At 44.4% G+C, this 24,494-nt stretch overlaps 1 protein-coding gene and 1 long non-coding RNA gene across 2 annotated transcripts; one reads left to right on the top strand and one right to left on the bottom strand.

Annotated features, from left to right (window-relative positions):
- Positions 1 to 4,753: 4,753 nt before the first annotated feature.
- Positions 4,754 to 15,710, bottom strand: Rab33b (RAB33B, member RAS oncogene family). The gene is made up of 2 exons (XM_055596789.1): positions 15,297 to 15,710; positions 4,754 to 7,241 (listed from the first exon to the last, which is right to left on the bottom strand). The coding sequence occupies exons 1-2, from the start codon at positions 15,543 to 15,545 to the stop codon at positions 6,801 to 6,803; spliced, it is 690 nt and encodes a 229-aa protein (XP_055452764.1). The 5' UTR covers positions 15,546 to 15,710; the 3' UTR covers positions 4,754 to 6,800.
- A 1,527-nt stretch (positions 15,711 to 17,237) lies between these two features.
- LOC129668711 (uncharacterized) lies at positions 17,238 to 23,540 on the top strand. Its single transcript, XR_008718960.1, has 3 exons — positions 17,238 to 17,274; positions 22,866 to 23,015; positions 23,354 to 23,540. It is a non-coding gene; the product is annotated as an uncharacterized LOC129668711 (long non-coding RNA).
- Positions 23,541 to 24,494: the final 954 nt, after the last annotated feature.

The following is a 24,494-nucleotide window of genomic DNA, read 5'->3' as shown; positions in this document are numbered from 1 at the left end:
AGAGGACCTGGTTCAGCTCCCAACACTCAAATGCTGGCACACACACACACACACACACACACACACACACACACTTACACACAAAAGTACATGAAGTTGGAAGGAAAAAGTGGTAGAAAGGATACAATAACTATTTTTAAGAGAAAAATGAAGAGCTATAGAGATGGCTCAGTGGCTAAGCACACTGGCTGCTCTTCCAGAGGACCCAGGGTTCAATTCCTAACACCCACATGGCAGCGCACAGCCATCTATAACTCCAATTTCAGGGGTGCCAAGGCCTTCTGGCCTTCTTGGGCACACACATGATGCACAGACATACATGTAGACAAAACACCCATGCAGAGAGAGAGAGAGGTATTACATTTACAGGACAATGTATGGAACTTGAGCTATTATGTTGAATGAAATAAGCCAGACTCAGAAAGACAAATACCTCATGTCTTCCCTCACATGAGAATCGTGTGTGTGTGTGTGTGTCTGTGTCTGTGTCTGTGTGTACATGTGCGCCCATGTGTGGGGGTATATATGCATACACACAAACACACATACTAAAATATATGTGGTTCAGGAAACAGAAAAGGGGCTGAGACAGGGGAAGAAGAAGGGTACTGGTAGGAAAAGGAGAGAGAGAAATGGAATATATGTGACGAGGGACAAAAGGGGGACAACTGGCAGAGAGAAAGGGGACCTGCAAGAGAGGAGCCAAGGGTGTGAATAAGAGCAGTGAACACAAGAAAGTGTCCTAATGAACCCATTACTTCAGATGGTAACTTTAAAAACAACTAAAAAAAGAAAAAGAAAAAGAAGTGAAAGAGCCATTAAGGTAATAAATTCCTTGGTGTAAGCGTGTTCTCTGCACAAACACGGCATAGCTTTCCACATCACAAGGCTTTTCATTAGCTCTAGCATGACACAGACCGAGGCCACTGTGAGCAGTAAGTGCCCATGGTCCTTGTGTGGAGATTTTAGGAGGCCAGAGTTTATACCAGGCCCCTCATTCCAGGCAGAGCTTATTCACATACGACAGAGGGAGCGGTGACCACTGCTGCTCAGAGTGGCTTTTGTGCCAGATGAGAAGCAGCAATGGGACCATACAGATGCAGATGAACCTTGGGCCGCTTGTCTAGGGGTTTTCCAGTGTGGAACAGGAAGTCCACCGAACTTGAGGCTACCATACAGAGTGGACACAAAGAACAGGGAAAACCAGCCTTGAGGTATCCCACCCCAGCCACCTAGCCTTCCCAACTACCCCTCAGACAACACTTTCCTGCACACCCAAACCGGAAGAGCCTGGCTGAACAGCCCTCTATCCCTCACCCACCACCAAGGGATGATACAACTCAGCTTCAGGGAAATTTGCTAAGCAACAATAGATATGACATATATTTTAAGTCATTTAATTGTCACAGAAACCCAAAGAGTTGCTGTCACGCCTCTGGCTCCAGCACTTGGGAGGCAGAGGCAAGGGTGGATCTCTGTGAGTTCCAAGCCAGCCTGAGCTACACAGTGAGACCATGTCATTTAAAATTAAAATGAGGAGGGACTAGAGAGGTGGCTCATGGGTAAGAACTCTGACTGCTCTTCCAAAGATCCTGAGTTCAATTCTCAGCAACCCCATGGTGGCTCATAACCATCTATAAGAGATCTGGTGCCCTCTTCTGGTGTGCAAACACATATGCAGGCAGAATACTGTATAAATAATAAATAAATAAACCTAAAAATATTTATAAAATAAATGAAAGGAGGATCCTGGAGGCCAGTGACAGTGACACGGCTCAGCAGGTATACTGAGCAAACCTGGTAACCTAAGTTCAAAGCCCAGAGCTCATAAAAGTGGGAGGAAAACACTTGGGCTGACCCTATAAGGCTGTCCTCTAACCACATCGTTCCTCAGTACACATGCACACACGCAGTGATAAGATTTTTAAAAATGTATTTATTTTTATTAATTACAGTTTATTCGCTTTGTATCCCAGCTGTATTCCCCTCCCTTGTTCCCTTCCAATCCCACCTTCCCTCCCTTATCTCCTCCCATGCCCCTCTCCAAGTCCACTGATAGTGGAGGTCCTCCTCCCTTTCCCTCTAATCCTAGCCTATCAGGTCTCATCAGGAGTGGCTGCATTGTCTTCCTCTGTGGCCTGGTAAGGCTGCTCCCTGCTCAGGGGGGAGGTGATCAAAGAGCAGGCCAATCAGTTCATGTCAGAGACAGTCCCTGTTCCCCTTACTAGGAAACCCACTTTGAGACTGAGCTGCCATGGGCTACATCTGTGCAGGGGTTCTAGGTTATCTCCATGCATGGTCGATAAGATTTTAAAAATGAGATTAGAAACCTCACAAGCAAGGCCAAGGGCTAGGCAAAGCTCCAGACACCAAGGCAGACAGGAAATACAAGAGGATCAGCCCAGTTCTGTGGACTCAAAAGGTCTCTTGTGTCATTCACCCTGGGCTGAGACCTGTCTAACTGCTCAGCAAGACTCCTCTAGCTTGACCAGTTAATGCATTTAGATGGAAGAACTGGAAATGTGGACAGAGCCATACCAACATGTTTGCATGTTTGTTGGCCTTGGGGGTGAAGTTGAAGGAGGGCTGAAAGTCTCTGCTTAGCATAGACAAGGCATGGGCTCTGTCCTCGGCAGCCTAGAGCTAAGTAAAGTAACAATTTCAAGCACTGAAGAGGGATTTCTCTCTACCTGGAGACACATCCGCTGGTGTGTGTCACGATATTCAGTATAATAAATTAGGGACAGGTTGTGAGGGGATGCGGGTGGGCACATGGTGACGGGAATGGTCCTTCGGGACACCGTGATTACAGGCATTTCATGCTCCTGCAGCAGCTCTGGGGACATGCTGGTGGCAGGTTCTGAATGTCACAGGGGCTGAGGACAGCAATACTGACAGAGGACTCAGGCGAACATCACGAAAGCCACTTCAAATCCTCTTCATCTTTCTGTTCTGTGAATTTACTGTATTGGGTTACAGGGTACTGAGCCTCGGGCCTCAAGCACCCTAGGCAAGTACCCCACCACTGCATAGCACTGTCAACCTTTTAGACTTTATTCATTCACTCATGTACTCATCCATTCAGTTTTAAGACAGAATCTCAACCCAGGCTGGCCCCAAACTCCCTGTGTAGGTGAGAGTGACCTTCGAATTCTGATTCCCCCTTCCCCCTGCCCCCACCTCCTAGCATTACAGGTGTGCAGTACTTTCTGCCAGCATCTCGGTTAGAGCTTTGTCTTTTCGGCTGTGACAGTAAGTCGATTGTCAACATGACCTCATTTCCACCTTCATTACCACAGAATTCCCAGCATAAGTGAGATGACGTCGCTATTCTGCAAAATGTTCTCTTTCTTCCCCACTTACAGCAAGGTTCATGTTTCTCTGAGGTTGTCCCTACCACCAATTTTTTTACTCTCTCCTCCCAAAACCCTTTTCTCTTAAAATGCAAATACTGCCTACTTTGTGTGTTTGCTTTGAGGATAATGGCCTTAGGCTAGTACCTGACTAGCCAGGCAAATCAACCATCCATTCTAGAAGTTTAAACTTGGGACTGACAATCAGTTCATTTTTCTCTAGATGGTTGCAACACCCAACAATCAGAAATAATCAGTGATTGCATTTTCCTCCCTCCTGAGCCAGAAAACTGGAGAACTGCAGTTGTTCAAGGCAAATGAGGACATTTAGTGTGGGGCTCAAGTCAACCTCAGTCTACCTCCACTCCGCTGTGAACCCAAGGAAGCAAGTCAGACACAAGTCAGATTCCTACAATCAAGTCCTTCTCAGTTGCTTTGCACTTTTTTCTTCCTTTTTTTTTTTTTTTTTTTTTTTTTTAGGTAGGGTCTCAAGTAGTCTAGGTTGGCCTTGAACTCTCTAGGTAGCCAAAGATGACAGAGATCCTGATCCCCCTGGCCCCACCTCCAGAGTGCTGGGATTACAGAGAAACCCTACCCTGCCTTCGGGGTGCGGTGCTGGGGCTCCAACCCCAGAGCTCTGAGCACATCAGGCAAGCCTTATGCCAACTACATCCCAGGCCTGGTTTAGACTGTTTGGTAGACAGTCTTAAACCACCGTACCAAATCCAGCTCCCCTTGAGCTATCACCTGGATGCTTCTTTCCCGACTTACAGAATACCTCACATGGACCTCGGAATGCCATCCAGAGGCCCTTGCCACTGTGATGCTTTGACACTACGCCACTCTCTGCATACTGTCCCATGGTATGTGTCTATCCAACCAATCACACTTACCTCATTGTGACAGAATTCCTGCTCACCTACGGTAATGTTTTCTGAAAATACCTCTTGCCTTCAGAGACCGAACTTTTGTTGGACCTTGCAGCCAAGTTAGTAAAATGCTATTTAAGGTTATTTAAGACGGTGTATATCGCCTGCTGTCCTACTATGTGCTCAGCCTGTTTAACCTATTTGTAAGAGAACAATGCTACCGATCTTAATATGCTTTGGATTTTCCATGCGGTCAGCTTTTACAACATATGCTAAGTCCATAGCTTTTATAACATTATGCTAATGTGTAGCTTTATTCTTAAAATTATATTCTCTTCCACAAGTGAATAGTGCATGTTGCATATGTGTGTGTGTGTGTGTGTGTGTGTACACACGCGTATCAGTGCATTTTCAAATTAATGACTTGTAGGCTCTACATATTTTCTGAAAACTATGGCAGACGGGAGGAGATATGCTCTTTAATTTATAGTCAACCCAGAGAACAAAGGACACAAAACACCATTTCTTCGTGGCAAAGGTGATTTATTTACTTCACGGGAGAACTGTATGAGTGACTCGCTTCCCAGCAGAACTTCTGAGTTTGCTGAGGGTACATGAAGTACAGCCCACTGCCAGTCAAGTGGGTTGAAGCCAACCAAGACAGATTCAAAAGTAGTTTGCTTTGGTGTTCTCAAATCAAGGTTTTCGTAAACCATCTTACATTTCCAATTAAATGTCAGCTGAAATAAATTCAGAGGTACAAAATTTGTGACATTTTGTAACTTGTAAATTTTAAAATTTGTAACTAGATGTCAGCTAACCAAAATTTTGGAAATGATGTCAATAGTCAATAAAGTGTTTTATAAACACATTGGGCTACATCTAAAGGCCTTATTCTTGCTAACCTGATACATATCTTTTTAAAGTAAGCAACTGAAAATTAAAGTTCACAAATGAAATACAAATGTTTTAATTAATAAATACTAAAGTGAAAAACTTATGCTTTTCACAGAATTGTAAAGAATGCTCATTAACTCCTTACAAAAAGAAACAGTTTGTTACTTTAAAAGGAAAAGTCATTAATTAACATTACTAAGAAAACAAACAAAACCCATAGATGTGGTTGGACAGCACAGCAGGCCTTTCCCCAGTTGTACAAAGTATTGACAACAATGAACAGACGCCCTTCTGTAAAGTCTACAGCCACCAGTTACTACAGCCATGTTTCACTAGAAAAATAGTTCACAAGTCAGCATTCATTTAGATAAAAGACAATTTTTAATCTTTCATTCTAGCATGATTAAGAAAAGGGTATTGGATAGTCCTGGTGAAGATGCCTTTAATCTCTGGCAGTCGGAGGATGAGGCAGGGGAGTATCTGTAAGTCTGAGACCAACCCAGTCCTAGACTACTCAGGCCTACACAGAGACTTGTATTAAAAAAAAAAAAAAAATCTTCCTAAATGCAAATAAAGCCAACCTGGGCCCTAATATTTATTTCATTATATTTAACTGAATTAATATTTAAATTGTACAAATCATCCCTTAAAAGTTACTTTCACTTAGTTAATTAACAGAAACATTTTGCTTCATAACTGAATTGTCCAGGTGGGACCTTCAGAATAACGAAACAAAAATCTGAAACTAGGTTAGATTATATTCCCCACACTCTGAAAATCTTTAAGTAAGACATATTTTGGCTTAATTTTCTCTACATTGCCAAGAGCTGTAAGCTGTCAGAACAGGCACACTTAGGTGGGACACTCTTACCCGCCATCCTGCAACAACCATCACGTGCACACATGCTAGTTTCTCTGTGCAAAGCCTTAAGTTCAAACCACAAGTACTTAGGAGAAAAAAACTTAAAATTATTTCTTTCATTATTGAGGGACAGATATTTTTCATACCAAGGGACAGTTTGTGGCCATAACATTCAGGCATTTAAAAACTGACCCAACAAAACTATTACAGGAATACATGGAGAGCCCTCGGACAAGTGGACGCTGACCGAATCCAGCCCTGAGTCACCCAAAGGGCTGAGGAGAGAGGACAAGGGGCACCAGAAACCAGCTTTGTAAATATCTGACATTTTCATTAAGTCATGGCTAAAATAAAGTCCCATTATAACTGCTTGGATTCTTCCGATTGGTTTTTAGTGCTTGAAGGTACACAGTAAAATAAAGCACCCTAGTAACTCGCCATTCGCTCCAGCTCTGCCCAGTGTGTGCGCGCTACACTGCACGTCTTTTACAGCCCCAGGAACACCGAGTAGAACAAGCGCGGCCCTTTAGGTCCCATCATGCTCACATGAGAGAGCCTTCAGCTGGCTGGCACTGGAAAGATGGCCTGGGTCTTCCTTTCTTTGCTTCATTTTCAATCCCAGCTGTGAACCAGCCTTTTCCTTGTGTTGTCTCAATGACAAACTTGATTAAAAGGATGCAAAATACAAAAGGCGGCGCAACAGCGTTAACAGCAGGATGATCCGTTACACTTGAGATGTACCCTTACGAACGTTATCACTGTCACACTTCAGAAGTGTCTCTTCAGGTCAGTCAGAGCCATGATGGCCTCGCCCAGGACTTAGCAGTAGCACGTCACCGCAGGTTTCATTTCAGGTTTCAGGCTAATTCTGCTGTCAGGCGGCTGGCTGAGCATCAGCGGTTTGTGGCTCTTCAGCTTGTGAGCCAAGGTCATAAATATCGCTTCTACGTGGTCATTGTCATTGGGGTTCTTGGCGGAGGTCTCAAACAAAGGCATACTATGTGTGTCGGCAAACTTTTGGGCCAAGTCCGTGGGCACCTGAATGGCGCTTCTCAAGTCACACTTGTTTCCGACCAGGATGCGAGGTATGTCGTTTGCCAGCAAGTGCTGCTTGCACTCCTCTATCCAGGAAGGCAGGCTGTGGAAGCTGGCCATGTTGGTCATGTCATACACGAAGACGACAGCGTGCACGTTCCTGTAGTAGTGCTGGACCATGCTCTTCCTGAAGCGCTCCTGCCCCGCGGTGTCCCACAGCTGGATCTGGGGGGACAGAGAGCCAAGTCACACCTTCTGTCCAGGGACACACACTGAGCGCCTTGAGCACCTTTCCCTGCTCCCCATCGCCTCTCCACCTGCAAGCTTGCCTTTTCTGTGTTTCCTGTGGGGTCTAGACTTCAGGATTCCGGTTTAACCATCACGTGACCACTAACTACAGATTATAACTCTGAAAAGGTTTGGTATTAAAAATGTTTTTCTTTTTCTTTCTTTCATCTTTTTTTTTTTAAAGAAAACTGAGGGAAAAGGATACAACATATAGAACAGTCAGAATATTTGCAGATTGGTGCTATGAGAGCCAATGCAGTCAGTGTACTAAGGGGTTTTTAATTTTTGACTGTGTGCACACATGTGCACTGGTGCACACAGGCCCTGATGAGTATGTGCAGGTGAGAGGTGGCTCTGCACTGACACTCTGTGGGATGCAGGGATCAAGCACCTCTGGTCCCTGGGCCTTCCATCTAGCCCTCAGTTTTACCGAGTTTTAAATCTGTCAGCGATTTAAATCCAAATTTCTTCATTTAATCCTTTTTTTTTCGCCCCTTGAGGTAGGGCCTTCCTGTGTAGTCCTGAATGGCCTGGAACTCTCTGTGTAGACTAGGCCAGCCCCAAACTCACAGAGTTGCCTGCCTCTGACTGCTGCACGCTGGGATTAGAATACCCCACAACGCCCAGCCTCTCCACTTTCTTAATAGTCTTAATTTGTCCTAATTAATGTATGCCTAATTGTATTCAGGGCAGAAACATAAAGTATTTACAAATCTTGATTTCTCATGTTTTCTTGGTACTTTGGTACCAGTGGCAGAACTGGAGCCAATAATGTACAACCAGCCTTCCCAGGAAGAGGGCGTTCCAGGAAAGCTACTGTCTTTCAGGACTGAAAAGGGGGCTGGGGGAGACGGTTAAGTGTTTGCTGTGCAAATATGAGGACTGAGTTCTGCCTCTAGTGCTCACAGCAGCTGGTCCACAGTCACACCTGTAGACTCAGCAATGGGAGTGTGAGGACAGGAGGCTCTCTGGAGTATGAGGACAGCCAGACTAGCTGGACTGAGAAACCCTGTCTCCAAAACTAAGGCAGAGAGGAACTGAAGAGAATGCTAACCTCCATGCACACCTACACCCACAGGTGCATACATAATCATATACACAGGTGGAGCATGTAAAACATGTCATGGGTCACAGCTGGCCCTTGCTGCCTGGCGACATATAAGAGTGAAGACAGCCTCACAAGGAAAGCGTAATGCAGAGGTAAGCGTGAGGGCGACTTCCTACCAACAGGGGCCACCACAGGACTGCTACCTCTGGCCTCATGTTATTGTTGTTGTTCTAAATTTGGAAATTTTGTTTATGTGTATGAGTGCTTGCTTGAGTGGATGTCTGTGTGCCATAGGTGGGTCCTGGGAACTGATTCTGAGTTTGTCAGATAAGATCCTAATGAACCCTCCACAGGCGTCTACATTCTATCCAAGGCACGGTGGTGCACACCTTTCACCCCAGCAGAGGCAGGTAGATCTTTGTGAGTTCCAGGACAGCCAGAGTTACATAGTAAGACCCTGTCTCAAACAAAGGTATCCAAATCCTGTATCCAAGGCTGCCTACCTTGCCTGACGACCTTAGTTAAATCCCAGGATCCACACTGTGGAAAGAGAAAGCCAACTCCTGCAGGTCGTCATTTCACTTCCATGTGTGTGTGCGTGCACACACACACACACACAAAGTACATGTAATTTAAAATTAAAGCATCTCAAAATAAATACAACCCAATGGCTGCCGGGCATGTCGCTGTCTATGATCCGGCTACCCCGGAGACTGGAGCAGGAGAATCTGGAGTCTGAGACAAGCCTGTGCAACTGAGCAATACCCTGTCTTAGAATGTAAAGACTCAGAGGCTGGACAGACAGCTCAGCAGGTGAGAGCACTGGGGGCTCTTATGTAGAGGACCAGCATTCGGTTCACAACAGTCTTGGCCTTCCAGTTCTGGGAACCCAACATCCTCCTCTGGGCACCAGGTACGGCCTTCGTGCATAAACACAAAAAATAAAAATAAAGAAAAGCTTTCTTTAAATCCAATGTCCTTGGTCCCGGAAGTAGATGTTTCAGCTCATTCTCATGACCTCTGCTCCTGGAATCATCACCTCCATTTACCATAACTTGCCTCTTGGAGTTATCACCTCTGGTCACTGTAACTGGCCCCTTCCTCATTAACAAAAGTCAGTTATTGTAACCTTTGGCTTTATCTTCAAAATTCATCTAAGATTTTGCTTTTATCACCTGTCTTTTTATTAGCTTTTTTTTTTTTTTTTTTTTTTTTGTCACTTGAATTTGGGATTTCCAGGGTAACCTACCAACTGACCTGTTTGCATAACTGAACATTTGGCCGACTACTACATGGCTGGGGAACTATCAATTACTAGACCTGATCCTGCCCTCATAGGGAAGACAGTTGTATCATGCAGTAAGGTGGTGATGGATTGATGTCGGGCTAAGGGGACTTACACAGAAGGGAAGCTGAATAACAATCTTGCAGAGAAATTCTAGAGAGATACTCTGAGCACACAGCGGAAAACCAGCAAAATGACTTAGCTAAACTATAGGACGACTGAAGGAAGAGGGCAGCGGGCACCAGACAGAGGAAAGCTTGTGTTAGCAGGTTTTATATGAGACCAGCAGAGCTGTAATCAATGTTCAAAGTTCGGTTTGAGTTTTTCTACCAGTACTGGGGATGAAACCCATCATCCTGAACACCCAGACAAGTACTCCACCACTGAGCTTTCTAGGGATAGACCTCTATCCCTCAAAGAGAGGCTTGAAGACAATGTTTTAGTTACGGCTGGATGATGGGAGTAAAAGGAGAAACCGTAGTAGAAAGCTAGCTGGATTTAGGGAGTGAAAGATAAAGATTACAAATGCATTTGATGCGATTTTCATTTTTCATGAAATCTCATTCTTGTACTTTTTTTCCTCCAACCACATAAAAGCAGAGCCAGGGATACAGCTTAGTTATTAGAGTACTGGCTTGCATAGCATGTATGAAGAAGTCCTGGGTTCAACCACCAGCACTGAAAATAACATAGAAATCATTCTTAAATTGCACGTCCCATAAAAACAGGAAGTAGAGCACTTGCCTTTCACAGTCTGTTACTCCTTACACCATATCATCACCCTTCGTCCTCAATAAAGTATCTATTTTACCAATAATTACTCATAAAATATTTGATTTATGGGGAAGGATATCTTGATTGTTTCTCCTTAGTTGATATTAATATCTTTAACATGGAGAAATCTCACTTCTCTCTATAAACAAGCCACTAATATAAGTAGTGACTGCTGATCTCCAATGGGAGACTGGATTAAATCTCAAAATATCAGGCTCCACTGAAGCATCTGCCATGGCAAATTGACTGCTAAGAGAGAATTACAGCTAGACAGTCAGGAAAGAGCATATGGATTAAGACTGGGAGAGTCAATTTGAAAGCCAAATGCATTTTTATTTAAGGAATTCATTTTCATTCAGCTGCCAAAATTCTGTGAACAAGATTTCCTCTTTCAATTATATGCACATAGCATTCAGAAATCAATTAGCAAGTACAGACTTTGTGGAGTTTTGTTTCCTTTCTTTTGTGTGTATGTTTAGGCGGGCTCTCACTATGTGGCTGTCGTGGAATTGAAAAGGAAGACTTTTTACAGCTACCAGACTGGTGGAAGCTGTGGACACACAACTCAACTGCCTAGCTGTATAGTCTGAGTTCAAACAGAGCTGAGAGCTGGGGTTAAAGGTGTGCTACCATGCCTGGCTCAGTTTTTTTGTTTTTGGTTTTTTTTTTTTTTTTTTTTTGAGACAAGGAAGCCTGCAATTCACTAAGTAGTCAGGCTAGCCTTCAACTCAAGGCCATCATCCTGGCTCAGCCTCATGTTATGGAGTTCTGTCAGGCCTATAACTTCACAGATCTACCTACCTATGCTTCCCGGGTGCTGAGAGTGAAGGCATGCACCAGCACACCCTGCTTAGGAAAGGATTTACGAAAACTAACATAGACAGGGACAGGAGAGAGCTCAGGCCACACAGTGCTTGCCCAGCTTAGAACTGCCCCGGACTCTACCCCCAGCACTGCATAAACCAGGTGGGTTTGCCTGTAATCCCAGCACCCAGGAGGTAAAGGTTCACGAGTTCAAGGTGGGGTTGGGTAGATAAGGTCCACTTTCAGAGAGACCCTGTCTCAAAAAATACAGCAGAAGACACCACAACAAACACACACTTCTCCAGCAGATGGGACTGTAAGATGAGTTGTCAGATGCACCTAAACAAGTTGACAAGATGAAGAGTGTAGTGAGTGTGTGTGTGTGTGTGTGTGCGCGTGCACGCGCACGTGTTCAAGACAGGGTCTCACTGTCCCCTGAATGTCCTGGAACCTGGTATGTAGAACAGGCTGACCTCAGATCTGCCTACCTTTGACTCCTGAGTGCTAGGACTAAATATGGGCACCACCACACCCGGCCCTGGTTCCAAAACCTTGTGAGATTTTTAAATTTTTTTTTTTTTCAGAAAAAAAAGTATATCCTTTATTCTAAGTTAATGACTGACTTAAAAAAAAAAAATCCTAGGTGTAAGGGACTATTCCTTATACTCCCTGAACTTTTTTTTTTCTTCCAGTTGTTCAAGAGATGGTTTCTGTATAGTCCTGGATGTCCTGGAACTCACTATGTCAGTGGCTCTCAACCCTTCTAATGCTGTGACTCTTTAATACAGTTCCTCATGTTGTGGTGACCCCTAACCATAAAAGTATTTTAGTTGCTACTTCATAACTGTAATTTTGATACTGTTATGAATTATAATGTAAGTATCTGTGTTTTCTGATTTTTTTTCCTTTGATTTTTCAAGACAGGGTTTCTCTATATAGCCTTGGCTAACCTGGACTCACTTTGTAGACCAGGCTGGCCTTGAACTCACAAAGATCTGCCTGCCTCTGCCTCCCAAGTGATGATGGGGTTGCAGACATACACCATGGCTTTTTCTGAAGGTCTTAGGTGACCCCTGTGAAAGGGTTGTCAACCCCAAAAGGGATTGTGACACACAGGCCGAGAAACATTGCACTCTGTAGACCAGGCAGGCCTCAAACTCAAAGATCTGTCTACTTCTGCCTCCCAAGTGCTGGAATTAAAGGCAGAGGCAGGTAGATCTCAGTGAGTTAGAAGCTGGACGTGGTACAGAGAGGGTTCCAGGACAGCCAGTGCTACATAGAAAGACTGTCTGTAAATTAATCAATCAATCAAACAAACAAACAAAGCAGAAAAGAAAAAAACAAAATAAAAAGCCTGACACCCAGCCGTATACCTTAGAGAATAAAAGTTTATTTGGTTCACAGCTTTATAGGTGGACAAGCCATTACCTATAACCCATTAATCCATAAATGAGATTAATCTACTAATATAGGAATGAACTAACTCCTTAACCAGTCAACAGATTAGTCTAATTAATCTAGGAAGGGATTAACCCATTCACAAATCTGAAGGACCCAATCACCTCCCAAATGTCCCAACTCCAAATCTCATTAATTTAGGAGCATGGGAATTAAATTTCTAACACCTGAACTCAGGAGACGAATGTCACATCTTCATCAGCTTACACTTGCACCTGAACAATTTTCCCCACAACTGCTTGCCCCATGCTAAACACGTAAGCAACAGATGCTTTCCTGTTTCCACAGGTTTCTGTACTATACTGGCTGGCTTTGTGCCAACCTGACACAAGCTAGAGTCATCTAGAAAAAGGAACTTCAGCTGAGAAAATATCTTCATAAGACCCAGCTATAAGATATTTTCTCAATTAGTGATCAATGGAGGAGGGCCCAGCCCATTGCCAATGATGCCATCCCTGGGCTGGTGGTCTGGGTTTGGTTAGAAAGCAGACTGAGCAAGCCAGAGGAAGCAAGCCAGTAAGCAGACCCCCTCCATGGCCTCTGCATCAGCTCCTGCCTCCAGGATCATTTCCCTGTTTGAGTTCTTGTCCTGACTCCCTTCAGTGATAAACACCAATGTGGAAGTGTTAGCCAAATAAACCCTTTTCTTCCCGACTTGCTTTTTGGTCGTGGTGTTTTGTTTCGGCAGTAGTAACCCTTACTAAAACATACACTTAACCTAGTTTTGGTTTCGAAAGAAAAGTTTCACCTCTACTCAACCAGCAATTTTTGCCATGTACACAAATCTCTTTCCTCAGTTTCTGTTAGGGATCAAACATTGGGCCTTGTGCATCCTAGTAAGAACCCTACCGCTGAGCTGCACCCGATTCCCATCAGCCTCCTTTTACTTTCTTTGCACTACAGTGTAGTCAAAGGACAATACTGGAAGCCTGAAGATGATGAAGATTAATGTTTAGAGGACTAGGGACATGATCTGTCAGGAAAGTGCCTGCCAAGCTAAATATGGACCCTCAGCACCTCTACAACTGCAAACCCAGACCTAGGGAGGAGCTTGCTAGCCAATCAGTCTCATGGAATCAGGGTGCTCCAGGTTCACTGAGAGACTGCCTCAAAAATTAAAAATGGAGAGTAACTGAGGACTCCTGACGTCAACCTCTAAAGTCTAGAATTACCCCAACAACACACACACAGGCTTGGGCACACATATGCACCCACACACATAAAATAAGTGCAAACTTTAAAAGGGGGGGGGGTGGCTAGAGAAGGGTTGATCTCTTAACTCAAATGATTTGCCCTTTGCTGTCACTTGGAGTAAAAGCTCTTTGGAGGTAGGAAAGGGTGGTAAGTAAAGAAATGGAAACACTGTGCCCCAAGGGTGGAGGGTAGGAGGAGCATACCGAACCTGTTCCAAGTAGACTGAGGAAGAAGACTGCAATGTAAAGCAAAGCAAAAGCACCTGACTAAGGAAGTCAGGGTAGTTCCTAGGTTTTGTGTATGGGGTGGGGTTGGTTTTTTTTTGAGACCCCCCCCCCACCCGCAGCTGCTCTGGAACTCCCTATACTCCAAGGCTGTCCTTGAACTCACAGAAATCCACTTGCCTCTATCTCCCAGAACGCTAGGGTTAAAGGTGTAGATGTCCTCCTACCCCCCACCTCATTTCACATGTTTTAAGGAGTAGTGTTAAGGAACTCTTAGTGGTTTAGCAATAAAGTGTCAAGGGTTACAGACTCAGCAGGCCCCTGAATTGTCAAGGATCCTCATTCTACAGGTCCAGGAACCGAACCCTTCAGAATACCACCGGGTGTCTTGCACTTCCCTGCTATGATTACAGTGTCTGATGTCCCAGAAGACACTAGGGAGTGGGTCTGTCCTTGCACCACAATATGTGATTTTGGCCAACCACTTTAGAACCATCACAGATAAATTCTTCAATGGGAAAATATATTTTTCTCCTAAATATGTTAATTATCATACAGAAAACGTCTCAAAGGCAAGAGGCTTTACTTGCACAATACTTAGCATTTGTGCAATGCTCAAATGAATTCCTAGAAATAACAGAGGTTTTTTTGTTTGTTTTGTTTTGTAACTGGAGTGTTTTGGGGTTTGAGACAGGGTTTCACTGTGTAACAAAACCACTGGAACTATGTAGACCAGGCTGGCCACGAACTCACAGAGCCTCTAAAGGAGTGCACCACCACGCCCAGCTTATAACGGAGTTTTCTATCCTTGAGAAATTTCTGGGTTTCCTTCGGTCTTATTCTCCAGGCTCCCAGCCCATAAATCTCACTCAGGCAACGGGCGCGGTGAGTCGGAGGGGGCCGGAGGCAAAGATTGTCCTTACCTTCTTGACACTCAGTGTGGTACTCAGGCTTATTGCATGTGCGTCAATGGGGGCTTACCAAATCATAACATTTTTTTTTAAACAAGCTGCCCCAGGTGAAGCTGATTCGCGTTGGAAGTGGGGGAACACTGCCTCAGAAGTTTACTGTGCACAAACGCACTTTCCACGACAGCGTGGGTGCACTCGGGGCGCACACTCCTGCCCCAGAGCCGGGGTGCGGCCGGGACACCTGCCAAGCTGGAGCGGCCCTCTGCAGCAACACCCACTCCCCAACCGGCTCACCTTGATGCGCTCGCCGTCGATCTCCACGGCTCGCTCCCGAAAGTCCACCCCGATCGTGGCCTCGGTGCGGTCGGGGAAGCGGCCGGCGCAGAAGCGGTAAGTCAGGCACGTCTTGCCCACGTTCGAGTCGCCGATCACTATGATCTTGAAAATGCGGGAGCGGGCGGGAGGCAGACACCCGGACGCCCCTGACACGGCACAGCTGGACGAGAAGCTGACCTCCAGCGACGACTCCATCTCCGAAGCCATCCTCCCGAGCCGACCCGAGCTGAGCCGGAGTAGAGAAGCCGCAGGACTGTCGCCACCACAGCGACAGCGCTCCCTGGCAGCAATACACAGCGCCCCGCTCCCTTACAGCCCGCAGGCCCCGCAGAGCGCGTGCGCGAGCCCCGCCCGCCCCTGCCCAACGATGTGTGCCGGCCCCGCTAAGACCCCAGCGCTCCGGCCCCGGCGCATGCGCAGAACGTCTCCGCCCGCCGGCGCGGTGTATCTGGAAAGACGCGTCGGTGCTCCCTGGCTGGAGTGCGGCGCGGAAGGTCCGCCTGAGGGACCTCTGTGTGCGGCGCTCCAGCCTCCGACCTCCCCGCCACGTCCACGGTTCCCCTGCTCTGGAGGAAGGGGCGCAGCTCCTCCGGGGCGGGAGGAGAGAGACAGCAGAGAGGAAGGAGGTGCGGACCGGCTGCTGTCTCGCGAGAGGTGGCGTTGCAGTGCCGGCGGCCACAGGCTTGTGCAGCCAAGCCGGGTCGCCGTATGCGTTCGGGGCTTGAGGTCCGGGCGTGCTAGCGCCTGTGCTCACCGCCTCCTCCAGACCTCTGCGGAGCGGGGCGAGGCCGCTCAGCCCTGAGCCCGAGCCTTTCCCTACGCCGCCATGGCGCTTTGAGGTTATCTGCCGATCTTGCTTTGTTTGCTTTAAACAGCCCCGATCCCATAGGCGCAGCAGATCACCGTGGGACCCTTGGGAAATCCAAACCCTTTTTTGCGCCTGGGCGTGGCAGTTAGTTAGAACGCGGGCCTACTGGGAAGGCAGAGGCAGGAGGAGCTCAGTGAATTTGAGACTCTCTTCATCTATATACAGTTCCAGAACAGCCAGATCTATATACAGAGACGCTGCCTTTAAAAACGAAACTTTTTTCTTCACGTAGTCTCCTCTTTGCCACTTTGGCGACTCATTCATTTCTTCCCTTTTTATTGCTTTTCCTGTGTGTGGTGTGGGTAATACATGTTTGCATGTGGTCGGGGTACACGTATGTCACGTATGTCTGTTGTTCCTCAACTTACTCTGTGAGGCAGGATCTCTGAGTGAAACCCAGACCTCACCCAGATAGTCTTGCTCTGGGGATCCCGTATTTTCTAAGGTAGGAACTACAGGAGGGCTTCCATGACTGCTCAGCATTGCCCTGGGTTCTGGGGATCCAAATCTGGAACCTCTTACTTGCCCTGCAAACACTTGAAGCACAGAGCCATCTCCTTATTCCCTTCCTTCCCACCCTCCCCTCTTCAGCAGGGTCTCATGTTGTAGCTAAAGCTCCCTGTGGACTCCAGGCTGCCTCTGAACTTGTGGGAATCCTGTCTCAGACCCCTGAGTATGAGGGTTACAGGTGTGACCAGGAAGCCTAGCTGAATTTTTCCATTGGCTTAAAAAATGCTTCTGAAGCTGAGTGCATAGGCACATGCCTATAATCCCAGCGCTGAGAAGGCTGGGACAGGAGGACTGTGAATTTGAGGCCTGCTTGGGTTACACTGTCTTAGTGGTTCCATGTAGAGTCAACGCTGAGGAACCCGACGTGTTAACTTTGTAAGTCAGCTAGTTCCAGTGCCAGTTGATGCACAGGAGTCATGTGATTCCTGTTAGGAGACAGTTGCCTGAGTCCAGCCATCTCAAGAACAACTTCTGTCTTACTGACAGCAACAAGACTCCAGGATCAACTCCTGTTCTGCATCTTCGGCTGTTTCGTGTGTCTGTTAACCAGAAAAGGAGGTAAAGAGGGAAGTTGCAGTTAACCCATTTTCTAAACTAAGGCACACAAGTCATAAACGTGTTGCCTGTATCATACACCTTGCCCACTCCTTTATTCCTTTATCGTTCTAAATTCCTGGCCAAAGTCCAAGAGGGGACCTGATTGCAAAAGCTGAGTCAAGGGTCCTGAAACCAGGTGACCTGGATAAGGCCCATTCACCAACATTAACTCCTTGTGTCAAAATATGATTGGCCAATGCAACAGGCAACTCCAATCCTCCTCACTTTGTGTTCCCATCCTTTAAAAATGCTTTACAATCTCCCTTTGGGGAAGAGGTTCAGATCCCGAACTGGCCCCTTTCAAGAACAGAAAATCTTTCATTTTTAAGCTTCTCTGAAGTGAGTTTTTCAGCTTTCACATCAAACCCAACAATCCTAGGTGAGAACGGAAGGACACATCATGGCAAGAGACAGAGTTCAGCACTTATGCACTATCTGCCACGTGATGCTGTGAAGTCCAGCTGATGGCTGTCCCATGAAAGTGTGGCATTACAGAAAAGGCTTTGCAGGAAGCTGGTCTTTCAAAAATGGCCATTGAATCTGTCCAACTTTATCTGGAAGAAAAGTGATAGCGCCTGTGCTCATCCTGGAAAACAAACAAGACTCCCCTTGAAACAAAAAGAAAAATATTTTTATCATACAAAGATAATTGCTATACAAATATCTCTGGAAAAGACAGCCCAGGAAGAAAGCTATTGATTGGTTTTTCTAAATCATCAGACATGAGACCAATGAGAATTAACCTTCACTAAATGGTTAATGCTTCATGAGAATAATTTTGCTGTCTATGTTCAGTGCTGGCATCATTTTTCCTAGGGAAATTGAGATTTTTCTCTCTCTCTCGTATGCTTAGTAATTTGGGGTTACATCCTGGACATTTTGAGCATTTCATTTTGAGGCATGGGTCCTATTTAAATTCTATTGAAAATGTAGAAGTTGAAATGGTAGTGTGCCACGGACCGGCCCAGTCGGGCTCCCAGCGTCTGCAGGAGAACAAGGCTTCAGACAGGAAGACACGGTTTCGGCGATGAATTGACAGACAGAGACACCTTGATGGTGTTGACTCTGCTGCAATTTTACTGAAGTGAAGCTAGTATTTTTATAGTGATCTCACAAGGAAACACCTTAAAATTGGCATGCTTTCCAGAACATTCAGACTTTTACCAAGGATACAAAGTTTATGTTTTAACATAGGGCAGTGCCCACAAGAAATCTTTGCCTAGAAACTTTTTGATCAACGCAAACAAGAAACAAAAACCTCAAACTATGGTTTCATTATCACTGACTAGTGAAGAGGAAAGTCAGGAGCTGTAATAGTCCTCCGAGCCAAGTGGAATACCTGCCAAAGTCTAAACACACCTTTGTCAACCATCCTCCCTTATGTCCTGCTAAAGATTTATGATATTCCCTAGGAACAAGACGCTGAAGGGAGGGGTAAACTTGTGCCAGCTGTACTTCTGTTATTTTTTCTTAAGACGGAGCCTATTATTTTTTCACTATTCTTATAATGCCTATTAATACTAAATCTAATTCATTACTTTTCTTAAACTTATTTTTTTTATTAAAGCCCTTAACAATCTCCTAATAATAAATTTCTTTATAAAGTTAGTTGTGCTGTTTCAGGAGTCACAGAGAAAGATCAAAGAAGTCATTATTCCAGCCCCAGAGCCACAACTGAAAAAGCGTAGAAATCTCAGAATATGTCTCTTTTCCAAGTGGGATGAGTCTGCCAGGGACCTTCCAGGGGGCGAATTTCCGAAGAAAGCGTATCCCCCGCCCTGTAGCATATGTTACTATGGCGACACTGGCGTGGGTGTAGCAGTAGTGTATGCTGAGGCAGGAGGATAGCCATGATTTGAGTTTAGCCTGCCTGCTGCCATGATAATCATGGACTAACCCTCTGCCTCATTTTGTAAGCTGTCTTGGTCATGGTGTTTCACTGTAGCAATAGAACAGTAACCAAGACAGAGGCCTTCTTTCTTTCCCTCTAAGGAAAAATGCTTACATTTAACGCAAGGAACATTCTTTCACTTGGGTGGGAATGAGCAGACACCAATGCTTGGATAAAATCTTGGACTATGTTCAGTGCACAGCAAGTGCTTTCAGGAGACATCTTGTGCTGTTCCTGCTCCCTGTGGGATCTGAGGCACAAAGAAGTGATACAAGGTACTGTTTATAACAGTTTGGCATTGCATGTGTGGAACATCTTATAAAGTCTCAGAACTTCAGTTGCTGGCTTAACAGGAAAGTGGTGGGCTATGGAGATGCAATAGGCAGTAAATCCCATCAGATCCCAGCTTAGCTTACTTGATGAATGATGTCAAGGATGGTGATGGAGGAGAGAGGGCAGCCTGTTCTCTGCTCCTTTCTGAGTGTGACCAGGGCTGTAGTGAATGTCTGTTAGGAAGGGGAAAGTGAGAAGGACGTGGGTCTTGTGTCTAGTACTGACGGACTCAAACCATGAGCTAAGGCTGCAGATTTTAAGTATTGTACAAAAACCATGTTGTTAGTAGAAGATCAGGTGTGTGTTCGAATACTGAAGGAAAAAAAAAATGTCTAGAAAAGTTAAGGACGTAGGGGCCTTGGTTGCAAGAACTTGAAACAGCAAAACAAATTAAGAGGAGAGTCAGAAGTTAGTCTGGATTAGATGGGAGTAAAGTTCTATACAATGGTTCCTGGTGTGATGGTTTGCCTGTAAGAACTGCACTTGGGAAACTTAGGCAAGAGGATCATAAATTCAAGGCTGGCATGCGCTATATACAGCCAAATCCTGATCATCTCACAAACAAATAAATGGGGAAAATTTTGAGACAGAGTCTCTATGTAGTCCTAGCTATCCTGGAACTGTATATGTAGACCAGACTGGCCTTGAACTCACAGAGATCCTCTAGCCACTGCCTCCCAAGTTCTGGGATTACAATCACGTACCACAACACCCAGCCAAATAAATTAATAGAGGAAATACGGAGGGCGGTGCAAAATTTGACAGGATTACTTCAGATTTCATGAAGAATAACAATTTGGGATAGCAAGTTCTATTCAAAAGGATATCAATGATAAGGGACCATGCTCTCCACACATAAAAACATAGTGAAACACAACTTGATGATTTATACTAATAGCCTTTTCTTAAGAAAAAGAAAGTATGGGCTTTGCCTAGGCATTCCAATTCTGGAGACACTCCAGGACAAGCAACTAGATAGAGATAGAATAGCAAAGATTTTTTTTTTAAATAAAGCAATGTCAAGACAGTGGTAGAACATCTGATTGGCATATAGAAGACATGGGTTCAATACATTGTATTAAAAAAAAAAAAGCTGATAAAATTTTCAGCCAGGTGAAAACTTTCAGCACATAGCTATGATCCCAGTTCCTTGGAATGGTAAGGCTGGCAGACCACAAGTTCAAACCAACCTGCTGAATTTAACAGGATCTGCTCTCAAATAAACAATATACCTAATGTGTCCACATAATGTCAAATAAAAAACCCAACATGTGTGAAGAAAAGTACTTCAGTGGTAAACACTTGCCATTTGATCCCAAATACTGAAGAAAATTCCCTAAAAATGTCAGCAGTTCTCTTAGAATGTTTTTGAATGACTAAACTTGTTTCTTTCTACAATAGACTGAACAGTGAAAAAGAGGTTTCTCTGAAACTCCATGATGGAATGGCAATTAATCTCTTCACTATGCCCTCTGGTGGCTACACAAGGAGGATGCTCTCTTTTCCACACTGCCATTTTAAGTAGCAACACAAATCTAACTGAAAAGTAATACCAGGCTTGAAGGTGTGACTCAGTGGTAGAGAACATGCGTAACAAGTGTGAGGCACGTGAATTGATCTCTAGTGCCAAAAATAGTTATTTTTAAAAGTCACTTAGTTACAACTGTCATTTTTTAGTTGAATAAATATAAAAGTCAAAAAAATTAAGACATTTTTTTCTGCTGGGGATGTAGTTCCGTTGGTAGTGACTACCAAGGACATGCAAAGCCCTAATAAAACTGGGAGTAGTGATGCCCTCTAATCCCACCCCTTGGGAAGTGGAGTCGGGATACCAGACTTTCACGGTCATCGGAACTCTACACTATTTCCTGCACCAAGCCTCTCCTCAGACTTCTTTCTGGCTGCACTTTCCTTTTCTCTTTACAATCACCATTCTTTGTGCATTTCTTTAGCTGAATACAAATTATTCCTTCCTGGGTATTTTGTATCAGTTGCATGGAATCTTTCCTTTTTGTCTATGTACAGCATATATGTGTACACATTTGTGAGTGTGTAGTTGTGTGGGAATACACTTGTGTGTGTACCTAGATAGATTTGGGGCCAGAAATCAACATCAGGTATCCTCTATCGGTGTCCATCTTTTTGAGGGGAAGAAAGTCTCATTATACATCGTTGGCTGGCCTAGAATTTGCTAGATAGATGAGGCCTGCTTCTGTCTCCCAAGTGCTGGAACTGAAGTCCTGAGCCACCACAGCCACCTTATTGTTTTCATTTGTTTGATTCTTGAGGCAGGGTCCTGGCACTCCTTAAGTTCACTATGTAGATCATGCTGGCCTTGAACTCACAGAGATCCTCCTTGCCTCTGCCTGAAGAATGCTAGGACTAAAGGTGCTGCCGCCTGGTCCATCTTAATTACGTTTCTGTGTATATGTGTATAGGTATAGCCACATCACAACATACACGTGGACTCAATGGAATCCCTTCCACCATGTAAGTCCTGGGCCGTCAGGCTTGCTGTCCGGTGCCTTCCCCTGGAGCATCCTCACCAGCCTTAGAGTTGGAGACAAGGTCTTGCACTGAACCAGGGATTACCCATTTATAGACTGGACAGCCAGCAGACCCAGCGATCCTCCCATCTCTGACTCCCAAATGTTGGGATTATGGATAAACCTGGTTTTTATATAAGTGCAGGGTTGTGAACTCAGGTCCTCATGCTTCCATGACAAGACTTAACAAGAAAACCATCTCCCACAACTCCAGGGAAGGAAAATCTTAATTTAGTTCTGCTAATCCATTCATTTTAGCTACAAAACCTTACAGAGCATAGTTCAATTTATCTATTCCTGTTTAGACATTCTTGTATTTTGTTTAGTTTGGGTTTTGTTTTGAGACAGGATTTCTCTGTGTAGCCCTATATGTCCTTGAACTTACTCTGTACCTCCGGATGGTCTCAAACTCAGAAATCCTCCTGCCTCTGCCTCTGAGTGCTGGAATTAAAAGCATTCTATACCACTGCCCAATAACTTTCTTGTTTTTATACAAACATGAAATAATTTTTAAAAATTAAAACTTGAAGTGCATCAAGAAAAGGATAATAAAAGACTTCCTGAAATACTGGCTGGATGTTCCACCACAAATGATGATGAGCACAAATAATGAAAATAGAAATACTGATGAGAATAATTTCCTTATTTAAAGTGAGTGTTTATTCCACATTGGGCTGCAGGGATAAAATAAAATATTAAAATAGATACATCCAACTATTTGACCTAGAAATTTTTACTACAGTGAAACATCCACATTGATCTGTATTCTAACCCACCCACAGGCTATGATAACTCCATGACACTGCTGTGGCACTAAACCTCAAAGAATGTGTGCTGGTCCTTGATAGCTGAGTCACAGGATCGAAGATGACCTTACTAATGCAGGACTTTTTGTGAAGACAGATGGAAAATGGAGACCGTGGTGTGCCATGGTGAGGAGCAACATAAACCCCGGAAAGGCAAGGAATAGTATCGATCTAGCAACTTGTTCAATAACTGTTAACCAGCAGAAAACATCCCAGATGCAATCCTCAGGGCTAAGATTAATGGAGTGTACCATCTCGCCTGACTGAGACAGTGCCTTTTAAATTTGGTTGTACCTTAGAATCTCTAGAAAAGGTCAGGGCTAGGCAAGCATCAGTACTAATTGCAGATCATTTTAATCACGTTTCATAGTAGGCCTGGGCAACCGGTGTTTTCAGGGCTTTCCTGGGACTTGAAAACAGAATTCAAGTTTACAATTTCAAGGACTAAATTTTCTCCTCCACAGAAAGAAGGGCAAGTATGGACCAGAGCTGTGAATGTGGATGTGAATGATGCTCACTATGGTGTTGAGAAGAGATGATCCTGTGTACTCTTTGTAAAGATTAAAGATGCTAAGCTATTCAAAGAAGTCTGGGTATGTAGCATGCCTGTCCTATATTTTTTGAGAGATCAGAAACTGAATGGTATCCTTTGCAGCAAGCCTGTACCAGTAAGGCATGGCAATACCTGGGAAATGCCCACTTCAAGATGAGCCCATTCACTGCCAACTACTATCACAACAGACAATGGAGAAAATTAGAGATGGTACTTCCAGCACCTCTGTCCTATAAACTATATAAGAGCAAAGATTAATGTGGAAAATACAATGTCAATAAATGATTTATCTGTAATATTTTGAGATGATTACAGAAGGCCAACAGATAAGACCAAGATGAATCTTTTATAGTCACAAATAAGGGATAGGAAGTTTGAGACTTTGCAGATGACCTAAGTTCACAGTTACTGTTATTCCTACATTAGTGGGGGCAGTTAGCCACACCAGCTTCAAGAGTTTGCATTACTCTCAACACTTTTCATAGGTCTGTAGGCTGGCAAATTGACTAAGTAAAGGTACTTGCCACCAAGCCTGACAACCTGAGTTCAAATCCTAGGACTCATATGCATGGTGGGAGAAAAGAACTGACTCCTGTAAGTTGTCCCTAGGCCTCCAAGTTTACATACAATGAATATTTAAAAAATTTTTTTAACAGACTTACAGGAATTTGAGGCAAAGCATTAATCATGCAACTTCATGTTACAATTGAAATTTCACTCACGTAATTTTAGCAGGCAAACTGAAATGCTATGTTCAATGGAGTGTTTAAAACTTTTCCAACTATAAAAACAAAAACAAGTGAAGCAGTTGGCATATTCTTAGGTCCTTTTTAATAAACTTCTGAACAAGTAATGCTGAATACACGTTCCTAAAAATGTCTATTACTCTCTCTCTCTCTTTTTTTTTTTACTAAGTTAATGAAGGGAAGAGTTATTAGTATTTGGTATTCTAGAATCCATGATAACAGTCTTGTTACCATCTACTTTAAATGGTGACTTTTTTATTTTGAAAGATACAAAGCACTAATATGATTACTTGAGGGCAGATAAAC

This window comes from Psammomys obesus, unplaced genomic scaffold (genome assembly GCF_907164565.1).
Source record: "Psammomys obesus unplaced genomic scaffold, mPsaObe1.curated_primary_1811, whole genome shotgun sequence".
In the NCBI taxonomy this organism is placed as follows: Eukaryota; Metazoa; Chordata; class Mammalia; order Rodentia; family Muridae; genus Psammomys; species Psammomys obesus.
The sequence above is the reverse complement of the archived record's forward strand: the minus strand, read 5'-3'. Positions and strand labels throughout refer to the sequence as shown.